This window comes from Antedon bifida, chromosome 9 (assembly GCF_963402885.1).
Source record: "Antedon bifida chromosome 9, ecAntBifi1.1, whole genome shotgun sequence".
NCBI lineage: Eukaryota > Metazoa > Echinodermata > Crinoidea > Comatulida > Antedonidae > Antedon > Antedon bifida.
In genome coordinates this window covers 20246418-20260981 of record NC_136234.1, presented here as the reverse complement: position 1 = coordinate 20260981, position 14564 = coordinate 20246418, and the positions used below count along the sequence as shown (strand labels likewise).

The following is a 14564-nucleotide window of genomic DNA, read 5'->3' as shown; positions in this document are numbered from 1 at the left end:
GTATGCTGTGCTCAAATGTGGTAGTAATAAGGTTTCCGTTCAGGCTAAATACAGATTCTAGGTGAGACAAGCTATGCGGTTTTCCGCTTACCGTTACCACTCATCTGTGTAAATTGGCCTTTAGAAGGCATTTTACCAAACAAGGGGCAATATAATTATAATGTAATCAGGACACACTTTGTTGGGTCATGAAAATGTCCAGTTAAAAGTTCTACTGTCTTGGCAAATAATGTACATTCAATTAAACAAAATTATATTATACCGTGTGCTGACGCTGATCAGAAATATTTGTATGTACTTTTCTTGTATGCGTAAGACTTAATTTTCTAGGACATGTAATTATCTAGCCTCCTCAAAAACCAATTATCTTGACCTTAGAAATCCAACACATAAGCTTGTTAAAGGGTGGAGTTAAGTCAATTAATCGCATAATCCTAATAGGTTCCTTTGTATACAAACGCTTTATTATAAATATATACCGAAACATGACTTAAATTAAGTAAATTCAGACTAATTCCCTCTCTTAAGACCAAGAAATTTAACCTTAACAATTATAAAAGAAATCCAAATGTAAATTTGTATATCTGGATCATCTTTCAACACTATTCTTTCTAATTTTGATATCCCAGGGTACTTGACCTAGTCTTAACAATGGTTATCATTGTTATCCATCTCATCGCAAAAATGTAGTACCTACTATCGAGTAAAAATAGACAATTCTTTGATTTGATTTGTTTCAAAATATCCGGTGGCGAGGTAAACCAAGTGTTGGATGAAATTAAACATTTATATAAAGATAAAATTTCTGATTTATGTCACCTATTATGCAATTACTTGGCCTTCGGTATTGAATAATGTTGTATGCCAATAGTCAATAATATTCCAATACAACTTAGAATTTAATTGACCATTGCCTTGTTTGTTGCCTTTATAGCTGATTACTAATGATAGACTAGAGACATGGGTTTGAGTTTTTCTGTATGATTGAGTGGCCGGGCTGTTAAGACAGTGGAACCGTAATCCATTAGTATCATTATACCCATAAATGCAATTTTCTCCATTGGTTCTGGTGGTGAAAAGAGTAGATAGGGGTTTATACTAACATGGGGTTCAAGTCCCGTCACATGTCAGGATTTTTTCTAAGGACCAAATTACTCCACTCCCAAAGACTTACTCCAGTAATAAGACTTTGTTTATGTAGAGCATCTTGTGTATATGTTTGTCTTGTGAACCTCTGAGGGTCCCTAATGATCAGCAATAGCTGGATGGATCACCCTCATTAAATATGGTTAAAAAAAAAAAAAAAAAAAAAAAAAAAAAAAAAAAAAAAAAAAAAAAAAAAAAAAAATACTAGTTTCTACTAATTTCGTGGACAGATGTTGGAGCGTCTGACATGGTGTGATCCTAGGAGAAGGAGTCTTTTCGGATAAGGACTATAAACTGAGGTCTACAAAATGCTTGTGTACACTATAAAGAACTGGATAACTTATTTCTCCATCACTACTAATATTGGTTTACAGTTATGATTATGATAAAAATTAACAAATTTGTGGGTGGCATCTAAACTAAACTCTGAAATTCTTGCTTTGTAAATGGCTTATCATGATATGCTACATTCTGTACACCTGTCGATAAAAATAAAATACCTTGATAACAACATCCTGTTGACAGAGGTTCAAATAGGTTTGTTACTAAGAACCATATGGGGACTAAACAGCTATTGCATAACAATAACATACTGCTCATTATCCATCATTATAAATTAAATGTAAACCTGGGCTGAATGGCATACAAGTGTGGACCGCACATACAGCCTACATCTTCCAACATCTCCCTTCATGCCGAGTTACAACAGCACTCATTCTTCTTTCCACAACGGCCTAGATAAACCAGTAAACCAGGGTAACCCCTACTCTTCAGAAAGATGCACTATGGGTTCTTTAAAGTCCACTTATAGTCAATAGAAGTTAAAATTCCATTGAATATGAGTCTATACATGCAAAAGTGTACACTAGACCTCCAGTTTTTTAATCCCAAATCTCTGATGTCACCTGATTCAATTCTTATAAAACCCTAAACTCAAGAGCGTGCTTGTGGTTGATTGTGTTTTCATAGAAATGAAAGTTTTATCTTTTTAATCCTGACAAAATTTGTTATCTTAAAATCAATCTCCACTTCTTTTTAATAGATATTGGCATTAACGTTTTATAGTATCCCTGTTTTTATTTTAATCAACGTTTCCTTCAGAGGGCCCAAGGAGTTTGTGTTCCTGAACAACTTTCTTCCTTAGGGCCTTCTTTATGATTTCTCTCTTAAAGAGGTGGGGCCTAGGAGGGATTTTTAGTAAGTCTATCAAAGTGTCATAGTTTCTTTTTATCTGAAAAGTTTTTAATATTAATAATTGTAATTAATAAACATTGTAAACCAAATGTTTATACTATAAGTAGCTGTGAATAATGTTCCTGTTTGACTATCAAATGAGTAACAACTTCGACTACCGTATCCCAAATTGAAATAACGCACCTGGCCAGTCGACAGCCTTGAATATTTAACCGATTGGCGTGAAGGTGAAGATGGAAACGTTTCATACTTTCACGATAATGATAACTTTCTTTTTGATTACCTCTAACTTGAGAAAGCCCAGTTCGTTAATTGATTAACTTTGATTACTCGAGCACTTAGCGTAAACCAGATTTTATTTTAGCGCTATATATACTTGGATTGTATCTTAACGCCCATATGTTTCATCAGTGTCGTCGGAAGTGGTGTATTCTCGTCAATCAACGTTGAAATTGAAAGTCTTACTGTTATAAGTTGTCAAAAGTAGTTTTATCGTAAACCTCTTCTGGTTTATCAGTTTTCATTCTATGACTTTTAATTCATCATTTTATAACGATTTAAAAATGACAGCTTGTTTATATGTTGCCATAGTAACTAAGTTATCAGAGAAATTCCACCAAATACAGTATTCTGTCATTTTATGATTACGACTATTTTAAATAACAGTTTATTTATCATTAATTAATTGCACATTAAATCATATAATATTACCCCATAGCAAATTAGAATATAATTAATTTCCTGATTTTAAGCTATCATAACATCAAATTGAAAATGTAAATACATATTGAAAAATTACTCATTTTCCAAAGGATAGTGCTTCATTAAAAAGACATAAATTGTTGATATTATTCAATGTAAACATCATAAAGAAACATATTTTTTTTTTAATTAATTTTATTATGTTGGTAATGCTGAATTTAAAAATGAAATTTTGAAATAAATTTGAATGTTCGTAATATGGACAGTTTTTTTTGTTAAGGGTATGGAGTATGAGATACATTTATAAATAATACTACTCGTTTTAATAGTTATTTTAAAGATGGCTATCATTACATCCATGTTTGTTTTGTTCATTTTGTGATAAGGCCCTTTCAGGCTTACGTATTTACCCGGTTAATTGGTTCCTACCAACCAAAGTTAACTTTCCCATGAACTAACTTAACAAACCCATATTTTTGTTGTAAATATTTAAAACAATATTTCTATTTTGCAGGCATATATATTTGACATTCGTGGTGGTACGTACGTTGAGAAACTAACAGGGCATACGGATACTGTAACAGACGTAGCATATCATCCTGTACACTCAGAGGTAAGGTATTTGTTGTAAATCGGACTAGCATGTGAGAGGCATGGGTTCGAGACTTATCTGTGTCGTATTGCTTGTATCTTGCTGTCATTGGATGTATTAGCTGTTGGTCCCTTCCATCAAGTCAAAATAAACAAATATTTAAGTAAAAAAAAAGCTGTATTTAGTTAGTTTCACTTTTCTTGCCTGTATGTTATGCAGTCCACAAAATCTCATTAGTCATCCACTACAAACTCATTAGCTTATTACATTAAATTTGTGACGTAGGCCTCTCTATTATACTTTATCATCAAATGGCATTATGTTGTTAATGACATTTATATGTTGAATAGATTGAAATGTTCTAAGAAAGATGTCTGAGTGTGGGGACCCTTTACCCCTGAGGATTGTATACGTGGGTGAGGTGAAGGGGCTCATGTCGTATTACTAATATTCACTCTTCTTGAACTTTCCCTTTTCTTTCTTCTTCTCCTATTTTTATTTAATCACCCTTATTTTCTTACAGTAGTCACAAACAGTAATGTAATGTCCTCAATAGAGGTGTCACTTGAATAGGGGTTGGTTGGTCGTACTCGTAGTAAACATACATAAATTTCCTCTCGCTCGTTTTACAGTAAAGTGTCCCTTATAATAGGAGTCACTCATGAAAGGGGTGTCACCTGAATATGGGTGTCCCAAAGGATGTGTTCCACTGTGTATAATACCTATGGTATAATGCCAAACTATATTACAGCCTGATGAAGTGATAAATGATTTTAATGCAACCAATGCACTATTGATGTTTGAGATGTAAGATATTTAGCGGTATTTTAACAGGTGTGATGAGAATAAACAACATTCATAGGATAAAGGCTAAAGAACTTTCAGAAATACTTATATAAGATTCGCGACAAAAAAAAAAACTTTATTGATGTTTGTTCCTACAACATAGTTGGTATAAGAACATAGTAGGGCATACATGTTTCTGTCTGGGTGGTTGGGTTAAAGAGTTGGCTGGACCCTTGGCTCTTATCCAAAGTCACTTGGTATAGGATGTTACAGTAGGTTGAAAGTCTGTGAATGACGTTAAAGCAGAATGGACCTTACCCATCTACCTTATAATACAGTACATTTAGTAGCACCCTCAATATCGCACAAAAAATGTAAACTACCAAATCAGTAACCATATTTATTTCAGTAAATGCCCTGGGCCATGTAGCTACTGCGTAGCACCACACAATACATACATGCTGCCGTGCAGAAAAATGTTTTTGTTTACAAAATGATAACACTGCAATCATACATGGGAAGGATACAACAACAACGTTGGGTTAACGTCCTAAACAAAAAAATCATCAAAATATATACCATATTTTATCTAAAAGATTATCTCTATTTTCAGTAAATTTATTTTTTTATTACCAATTGCGTTGTTTAGTCATTTTATTAGCGGAAATTGATACATATACAGGAATTTCTTTTGTGTATTTAATAATGTAGAAGGCGTTCTCTGCTTTTATGTTTGAGATGTTTATCAGTGCAGCCTAGGGCTGTTTAATTGCTAAATAATAGGATAAAGTCTCTTAGTAAATAGTTAGTTGTTATTATCACTATTTAACCCTATGTAAAGTCAAACGGTCCATACTGTGGTTAGTAGTAGCATTTTACATTTTACACTTTGAAAAGGTATGTGTACTATTTGATGTATTGTTACATACCGACATTGTACAAAGGTATAGAGATCATGAATTAAATATTAAAATAGGTTAAATATGATTCATATCATACCGCTACATGATAAAGTCGGTACGTTGACAAATGATTGTAATTTGAGTTGTCAAAAGAACAAATAAATGTAACCAAAATTTATCTGATTGTAAGTTAATTGCATATTTTTAGCTATTATAAAGAAATGTTTTGTGTGGATTCGAATGCAATTTCTTCCACATATTATTTTTATAACCATCAAGATATATTGTAATATTTATTTTATTTGCTTAAAGTTTATAATTGATAAAATATTTGAAAATCACAGTAAATGGCAATGGAACTGCATTTGTAAAAAAATGGTTTAGTGAAACCTACACCCTACCAAATGTGTTCTTGTATGTTGCCATACATCATGAAGAACCTTTCTAAAATCAAAATGGGCAGGCTTTAAACATCTGTATGTGAAATAAACATGGCCTTAAAAAACACATAGTCAGTGGCACTGTGACTATAGCCCTTTTCACACGCAAATTACAGCACTTTTTAAGTAAGCAAGCCAATATTTTATTGCTGGTCTAGACCGTTTCACACAGAAGGTAATATACTTTTCCTGTTTTTCTTTGCGAAAGTGGGTTGGAAAAAGTTTTTTGAATTTGGGTATCCATCATTGATGGCCGACAAAAAGTTGGACACACAATTTTTGTTGAGTGGACGAGATTAAAGGGTTTTACTTGTTTTTACTTTACTCTGCCCTTAGCCTGTTAGGGCACCGTAGATGATTTAACAACTCTCCTCCACGTGGCCCTGTGTTCCTCTTTTTCCAGTGCCTCTGTGTTAGGTTCAGTTTATTAGAGGTAGCTTTATTACTCTGGAATTAGGTAACATATATTGCGTAATTATACAAATCTTGTATTTGTATTCGAAATTTCTGTCTACCTATCAGGAAGACTTTGTGCAGAATGACATCATTCTTAAGTTCTGTCTACACCATCAAACTTTATGTGACAAAAAAATGTGATGACGTGCCCATATATGGACACGCACATCACTACCATATTTGGGCAGATCACACTTTGTTGTCGAACTAGTTTGATAGTGTAAACAGAGCTTAAATACCAGTAAGACATTTACTTCAAAATGAATTATCAGTAAATGTTTAATTAAAATGCAATGAAACTTTTCCACAAGATTTTACCTTTACAATTGCTGATTTCATTTTATCATAATCTAAAGGTTTGTTGACCACCAAGTTACACTGCCACATCTGTACATTTTAAGAGTATTTATAAATTAATTGTTGAAAAGTTCCTTATAAATTTGTAAGCAATTATAAATAATTTCTACAATTATCTCCAAATTATGATAAATAAACTTTAGATTTATTAGTGACAAGATAAAAATCTGAAATTGATTCTTTCAAATTTAACGTTCAAGGTTAATAAAAAAAAATGTTGAAGTCATTCTGAAAACGAAAGAGGAATTGTTTGATGAAATCTCTGCACATTTCCATGAAGAGGTACTGTAAGATGTTGTCAATTTAAATTGATTTTAAAATACAGAATTCAGCCAAATTGATTTTATTAATCTTTATTTTTTCATGTTTTTGGGGGACAATACATCTTTAAGGATTTTATAGTTCGATAAATTTGATATGATAATTCAATTTATTTTTAATGAAATTTGAGAGCTCTTGGGCCTACAAAGGAAACTGGGGGCGGGGATATTTTGGGTGTGAAAAACTGAAAGTATCAAAGATATATCAAGATCGGGACAGATGGCAGATGAATTGATTAAGAATTCTAGACGTGGGGGCGCTTGTGGTTATCATAGTTAAAACATCTTTACAAAAGTTTTAATACATTTTTTAAACAATTTTAACGATTTAAATGAACTTTAATGCTACCTTTGTTTGAATATTCAACATTTTGTATGTTTTATATTATCTTTCTGTTTTATTGGAAAACCTACTTGATCAGTATCTACATAGCAACTAGATAGCCTTGGTATATGGTAATAAATAGATAAAATAGTTGGGCGATAAATAAAATCATTATAAAATATTTTGTTTCAAGTTAGGACCTCTGACTATAGTTATTTTCTCTGCAGCAGGGATAATCTCTAGAAAAAACATTGGTAATGTTATCTTTTAATTGGCGATTAAATGCTATTGTGTGTCTGATAAAAGAAACAATCTATCAATGTATTAAACAAGCATGATAATTTATCAGGTAAATTGCTTAATTGAAGTTTAATGTCATTGTCCTTCTGATGAGTTGTTCTTCCCTTTTCGTTCAACCGTTGTAATTACTGCACTTTTAAATTTTGAGTACTTTTCACCGGTAACCTTTTCTCTGAACATTTCCCAGTAGAAATGGTCATTAATGTGTAGTTACAGATTATGAATGGTTTTTCCACCCACGATAAACCCGACGGAGTAATACTATCCTTGTTTTTCCCATAGCGTTGTCCTTTCTGAAGTCCTATGTGTATTTTTGCGGGAAAATTTAAGTAGTTTCGGCAAGTCATTGTTCAGTATATCCTTGTCATACACTTAATATTAAACCCTGATGACTTTTATCTATTGCTATTGTACAATCATGTTTTCCCTTGTTGCTTCTCGTATTAAAATCTATAGTAGATTAAATGGTTGTTTGAACATTAATTTAAACTGTTGTATTTTAGTTTCCTTGGTTCAGGGAACATTTTTATTTTTTTATCAAATTTGATACTAAAATTATACACATAGTTAGCTGAGCTTTTTATCATACAAAGTAACAATTTAAAAATCATATTTAGTATAATTTATTTTTGTATTGGGTTACAAACTAATTTTTAATGGTCATGAGGTGTCCCACCATGAAGTAAACCAGCCAGTCCAGTGTTATAGTATCTGTGCATGAATAAGTCACCATGAATAGTTTCCTACAACTGTCTTTAAATTTGCCGTTTATTCTGGAACCTGTCACATTCTGGAACCTGTCACATCGCCATTTAGAAAGAAAGGTTTTGAATTTGCGATCAAAAGGTTGACATATTTGGCAAGGTTGAACGACTTTAAAATGAAAGAGTTCCTTACTCTACCAATAATTAGGAACAGAATATGTTTAATAAGTATGTTAATCACTACATTCATATATTGCTCTTTTTTACGTGATCTAACACTGTCCCATGTCAACTTGGTTCTATGTCAACTTCATTCTATGTTAACTTGGTCTTGTGCCAACTCCTATCCTACCCTACCACATTCCACCTCAAACCCCGGTTCCCCTCAACTTGGTTCTATGTCAACTCGATCTTGTACCAACTCCTATCCTACCCCAACTCAGTCCACCTCAACTCGGCCCATCTCAACTTGGTCCACCTCAACTTGGCCCACCTCAACTCGGTCCACCTCTACTCGGTCCACCTCTACTCGGTCCACCTCTAGTCGGTCCACCTTAACTGGTCCACTTCTACCCGGTCCACCTCAACTCGGTCCACATCAACTTGGTCCATCAGTGTCAAGTCAGTCTTGTGCCACCTCCTGTCCTAACCCAACTCTGTCCAATTCAACTTGTGTTACTATTGCGGTACATTGAGAAGAATAAGATGCAAATTGAATTCATCATTTCGAAGGCTCTGTTCACATAGATACAATATTTTAGCATACATATTATGTGTCTGAGCAAACGTACGTACATTTTTTTATTTAATATTCTGTATTCCAGATTTTAACAGTTTCCTGACTGTCTTTCTAACATCCTTTATCTAGCTTTCAGTGGACTGTAACCATTCACATGTCTGGAATGTTTTCCCATTCATTATTATTGATATAATTCATGTTAAAAATGACATATGTAACATATTTTCTTTACATTTTCTGTTGGAGAAAACAAATCAAAAATTAAGTTTGATGAGGGCAACCCAGAAAATTGAACTTTTCAGTGATGTTTGTTAACATTTTTGTCTGATGTGTTTTGTAACATTTTAGTCTAAAATTTGTGATTCTTAGTAAAGAGGCATTTTATTGTATAATTTTTAAAATTGTATAAAACCTGAGATTGAGTTTATATATATATTCAGGTTGAAAGTATCAGACCGTTAAAGTATATATTTGAATTTCCTCCGTGCATCGGAGAAGTACTAACAGCAAATATCTTTGGTTCAATTTTTAAAATCACATCTTTGGTCAATAAACTCTTTTTTTGGCCAATTTAGAAAAGGTTAATTTTTTAAAATCAACATCTTTTGTCAATAAAATGAATCAAACTCCCTTCACTTCTTCCTAATTAGGTGATCATTTAGAATAAAATGATCACCTATTGTTATTGTATAAAATCTTTATTATTATTTTTTTTTTTCTTTTTATTGTTTCTGTACACTATTTTGTGTAACAATTATCTCAAAAAGTTTAATGTCAATGATTACAAAAATTTCAGAATATCTTTCAAATAATATAACTTAATCCTAATAAGCTTTCCAGCGTGATCACTCATCCGTGACGACATTTATACGCCATTTTGCGAAATCACATTATCAATCATATCTCCATAATTCATTATCACATATTAATGAAATTCACTACACGTAAACTTCAGATCAAGGGTAAAAATATTAGCAAATAAAAACGCACGCGCACGTAGGTTCATGCGCGTGATATCGCGCGTTAAAAATTTAAAACGCTCAAAATTAAGTTTTGATCAATTTAGAGCATGAATTAGGCCATTTGCGTGTTTCAAAAAATTACTGCACAAAAATGCGTTTTTGCGCGCGCGATACTTAAAAAGCGTAAAAACATGATTTTTTTTTACAAATCTCATTCTACTCACCATCCTTAGTACATTCACCAAATTTGAGTCAGTTCCGACTTAAAATAACGCTATACGAGCACGTTAAAAATGACAAAGTGCGCACATTAATTTTACAAAAGTTCTGAAAATGGTGAAAAATAGGTCTTTTTTAAAATGAAAATAATTCTTCAGAATGCAAGATGACCCCCGATTTTTTTAACTTATTCTGGAAGCCATTGAGTTGTAGATATGAATTCATGTACACATTTTACGTACAAAATGTTTTGACGTCATCAAATGGCCACTTGAATTTAAAAATTAGGATTTGTTATCTTTTTGTGTAGATTATCACTTTCAACAGAGCGCATCTTGGTTATGTGTGCTCGAATTTCGCACAACTTTCAGTATGTGCTTGCTTAATTAATTATCTTTATCATGAGTTGACACTATCTTCATTTTAATGACGTCATCACGCGTAAAAACTTGAATAACGTAGGCCGTGTAATTTCACCTTCGCAGTAAATTTGAATATCTTACAGCTCTTCAGAATTGAAGGTTACCTTGATGATTATAATTTATTATGAAAGCTGATGAAATGTAGATATTAATTCATATAAAAATTAAGCCTATCGGATGTTGTGACGTTAACATATGGCCAGTTGAAGTGAAAAAGTAGTTTTTTCATATTTTTCGTCAAAGTTATACACAATTCAAAGAGCGCGCACAGCGCTTCTACGTGCCAAATTTTTTTCCAAATCTTATATTTTTTTGCTCAATTAATTATCTTTCGAAATTGTCATCTTAAAGTTTAGTTTGATAACGTCATCATGCCAAAAAATTAGAACATGTGTGTCCCGTAATTTCACCTATGCTACACTGTATATAGATATACAGTATATACTGTACATATTGTATATGGCATATAGGCACAACTCAGCACTATAAGCATATAATAGGATGGCATACATCAACATTTTCCGATCGTATGTTAACGTACGTGCATGTTTTAAAAAAATTTATTTCAGTAAAATGATAAAAATGATCACCTATAATTCGTCAAAGTGACGAATTAAATTCTAGTTATTATAGAGATTATCTCTAGTGAACTCTTTTTTAAAAACCTATACAAATACCAACGTGTTCAATATCAATGTGTGGGAGTTAATATGTATTAGGGTCATTGGTTTATGACGACAGAAATATCACACAAAGTCATTGCTTGTTTAGTTTTGAATTATTACTATAATAATAAAATGCAATATATGTGAAATGTAATGCGATTTTTTCATAAATATCTGGGTCAATTAAATGGAGTTACGGTATTATAAAAAGATTAATTTAAGCAGAACTAATTAAAAATTTATATCATGTGCAGTTGGTTATTTACACCTAAATAAATTTTGATTAGATTAGATTGATTAGATTCTGGGTGTTGTGGCATGCAATAGTACGCACTATTTAACGATCGTTAAATAGTACCTTTTTTCATTTTTTTCGTGTACAAATAAAATGTTTTCGCGTACGGAAAATATTTTTTAAGACCATTACTTTAGAAATCCAACATCACCGCCTATTTTTTACTTCCGTCGCAATTATACGAGTGTGAAAAAAGCTTTAATCATTTCTACAAGACGTGGAATCATTGGTAAAAACAGAATTAGTCTAATGGTCAACTATAGATACTTAAAATATTTTTATGTTCACAAGACCAATAATTTACTCTCTTATTATAGTGCAATAAAAAAATGTTATTATGAAATTTCAATAACAACTTTATTTCATTCATAATTTCATATGACCAGTCCTATTAAATTGTGGTTTTCCTTAATCATTATCATTAATAATCAACGGTTATGATTGAACTTTAAGGATATCCTATTGGTCAATTTCCTGACTGGGCAATGACCAATACTGACCAATACAATTTTGATTGGTAAGTGTATTAATACTTGATCACTTCCATTTTAATCATAAACCTGTATTTAACCTGTAATATAATTTCAAGTTCCCTATTTTTAGACTTTCAGACATGTCCATGCAAATTGAAATTTCACAGTGTGAACTAGGAAGTAGGATTGTATATAAGCCACCTAAGATGGAGTAGTCTACTCTTAAGCTCTGTCTACACTATCAAATTTTATGTGACAAAAAATGTGATGTGCCCATGGACATGATGATGTCATATCATTACCATATTTGGGTATATCACTACCATATTTGACTATTAACTAATTTGATAGTGTAGGCAGAGCTTCAGCTGGTTTTGGGTTTAGTTTCTTTTTGTTTTTATTTATTTATTGTTTTATTTTTGTATTTTTATTTCTATTTTTTTTAAAATTAATTATTTACATTATTTTTACTGTATACTGATACTGAAACCATCTTTATTCTGAGGTTCTGCTAAACCTTTCTGACTCAGTACAAGCTATGAACCCAGACCCTTCTGATGAGATGATAAGCGTTTAACCGCTAAGTCACAGTTTAGACATGTACAATAAATATTTTCTCATGGGTGCCTACTGCCCCATGAACGGCTCCATTTTTGTTAACTTTCCTGTCTAATTTTGATGACCAAAATCAGTTTCTCTACTTTTAAATTTATACCTGTTGAGTTTAATATTTTTTTATCTCATCAACTACCCCTCTGATAATACGCATAATTGTTACTCATTTTTTCTGTTCTCCACGGGAATCATTCAGGATTTTATGTTAGTTTCGTTTTGCAAGTATGTTGACGTACCTGCCATAAATAACTTTGCCATTTAAAATAAGCTTTAGCACCTTTTGTAATAATTGCAATTTTAACGACAATTTTGGTAATTTTTTTTTATAATAAATTGTGACATCGTGACTTCTACGACCTTTGTTCAAAGGTTGACGTGATAGGTGACCTTTATTATTATTATGTTATTAAGCATTATTACATCAATGTCTCGACATTCAATAAAGTAGTTAGTATACTGTACTATATTTTATCATAAAATGACTAAGGATACATTTTTAGAATGATTATTAATGTGAGAATTACATACTGTGTTTCATCATGTATTACACTATTGGTCAACGGTGTATTGAACATTAAATATATTTCTTTTTTTTTCAAAACAAGGGTAAAATAATATCCTGGATTTATAAAACGGCCTAATGTTATGAAACCTCATATTATTACCCTGGTCATTTTTTGAGCAAACAAGTATGGAAACATACTCCCATAAATGCAGCTAGTAATCAGCGCAAAGTTGTGTCTTGTACATTTGTGCATCTGGGTGGAGAGAGGCGAACTTAAAGTGTCTTATGACGAGCATTGGACCCACAATCTTGTGATTATTAGTCCAATGCCTAACACACTGCACCACATGAACTGTGTTGCCTTTTTGAATGACCTAGCCACGGAATCATCAGGTTAATTGAATAAATTAAAGTAAAATAAATGTTTTGTATCCGTTATGAATAGGAAGAATATTTTAATTTTTTGAAAGCATAAATTTCAACTTAGGAAATTCTACTAATATATTTATACTGTATTACATCATGCATTATGATTTGTAAGATTATAAAAAAAAATCATATATCCAGGGGTGTACAAATATTTATCAACAAATCACAGATCATGTACATTCGCACTGACATTTAAACTCTAATACTAAATGCAACTAAAGAAGTAGTGCACCTTATACTCTTGTAACAAAATACATAACTAAAATGAAAATTTAAATCGACAAGCAATTGACTTGACTGGCACGGTTAGTTCCGTGGTAGGTCTCTGTAGCTTCGGTACTTAGCGTGAGTCAACTTGGAACCAATGTATCGCACTGTAAAGTGTTTTACTTTGGGAAATACTGTTTGGTAGCTTTGAAAGCATTCTTCCTGTTACCGCAGGTTTTCTTAATTTGTATTCATCATAAAAAATAACATTGCGTTACATTTATTTTGTTTGTTAACATGGACGGCATGTCCAGTATGTATCGCATTTAATTTAAAACTGAACAGGTTGTTATTTGACACACAAGATATTTTGTCAATTAAGTTGTTATAATATTAAATCAAGATTTGAAGATATATATTGTTCCTTAAAAACAGGAATAATAAAGATTAGTAATATCAGACTTTGAATAGGCCATTTTGCAGTTTTTAATAGTTCATTAGAAAGAAAAATTATTTCACTTATAAAAAGACAAAAACCCATTGTCTGACAGACAATTTGACTATTTTTTGCCTTAAATTACAGTTTTTCAGGTAACTATTTTTTTCTTCAATTACAGTTTTTCAGGTAACTATTTTTTTCTTCAATCCAATATTTTTATGAAATTAGATGACAATAAAGTGGCATGTTCGACAAAAACATCCAAGGGATAATAAAAGCATTTCTCCCAATAGATTTTGTATTAAATACAAATAAATGTATTAATGTGACATTAAAATGGCATATTCTGCAGCAACAAAAAATAAAAAAC

General features: G+C 31.8%; 1 protein-coding gene across 1 annotated transcript in view; it reads left to right on the top strand.

Annotated features, from left to right (window-relative positions):
• The window catches only part of LOC144851531 (WD repeat-containing protein 27-like), a 111660-nt gene that overhangs the window by 49056 nt on the left and 48040 nt on the right, over nt 1–14564 (top strand). The window contains exon 22 of the mRNA XM_078709044.1: nt 3557–3655. Coding sequence (XP_078565170.1) covers nt 3557–3655 — 99 coding nt within the window. The remainder of the gene's footprint in view (nt 1–3556; nt 3656–14564) is intronic.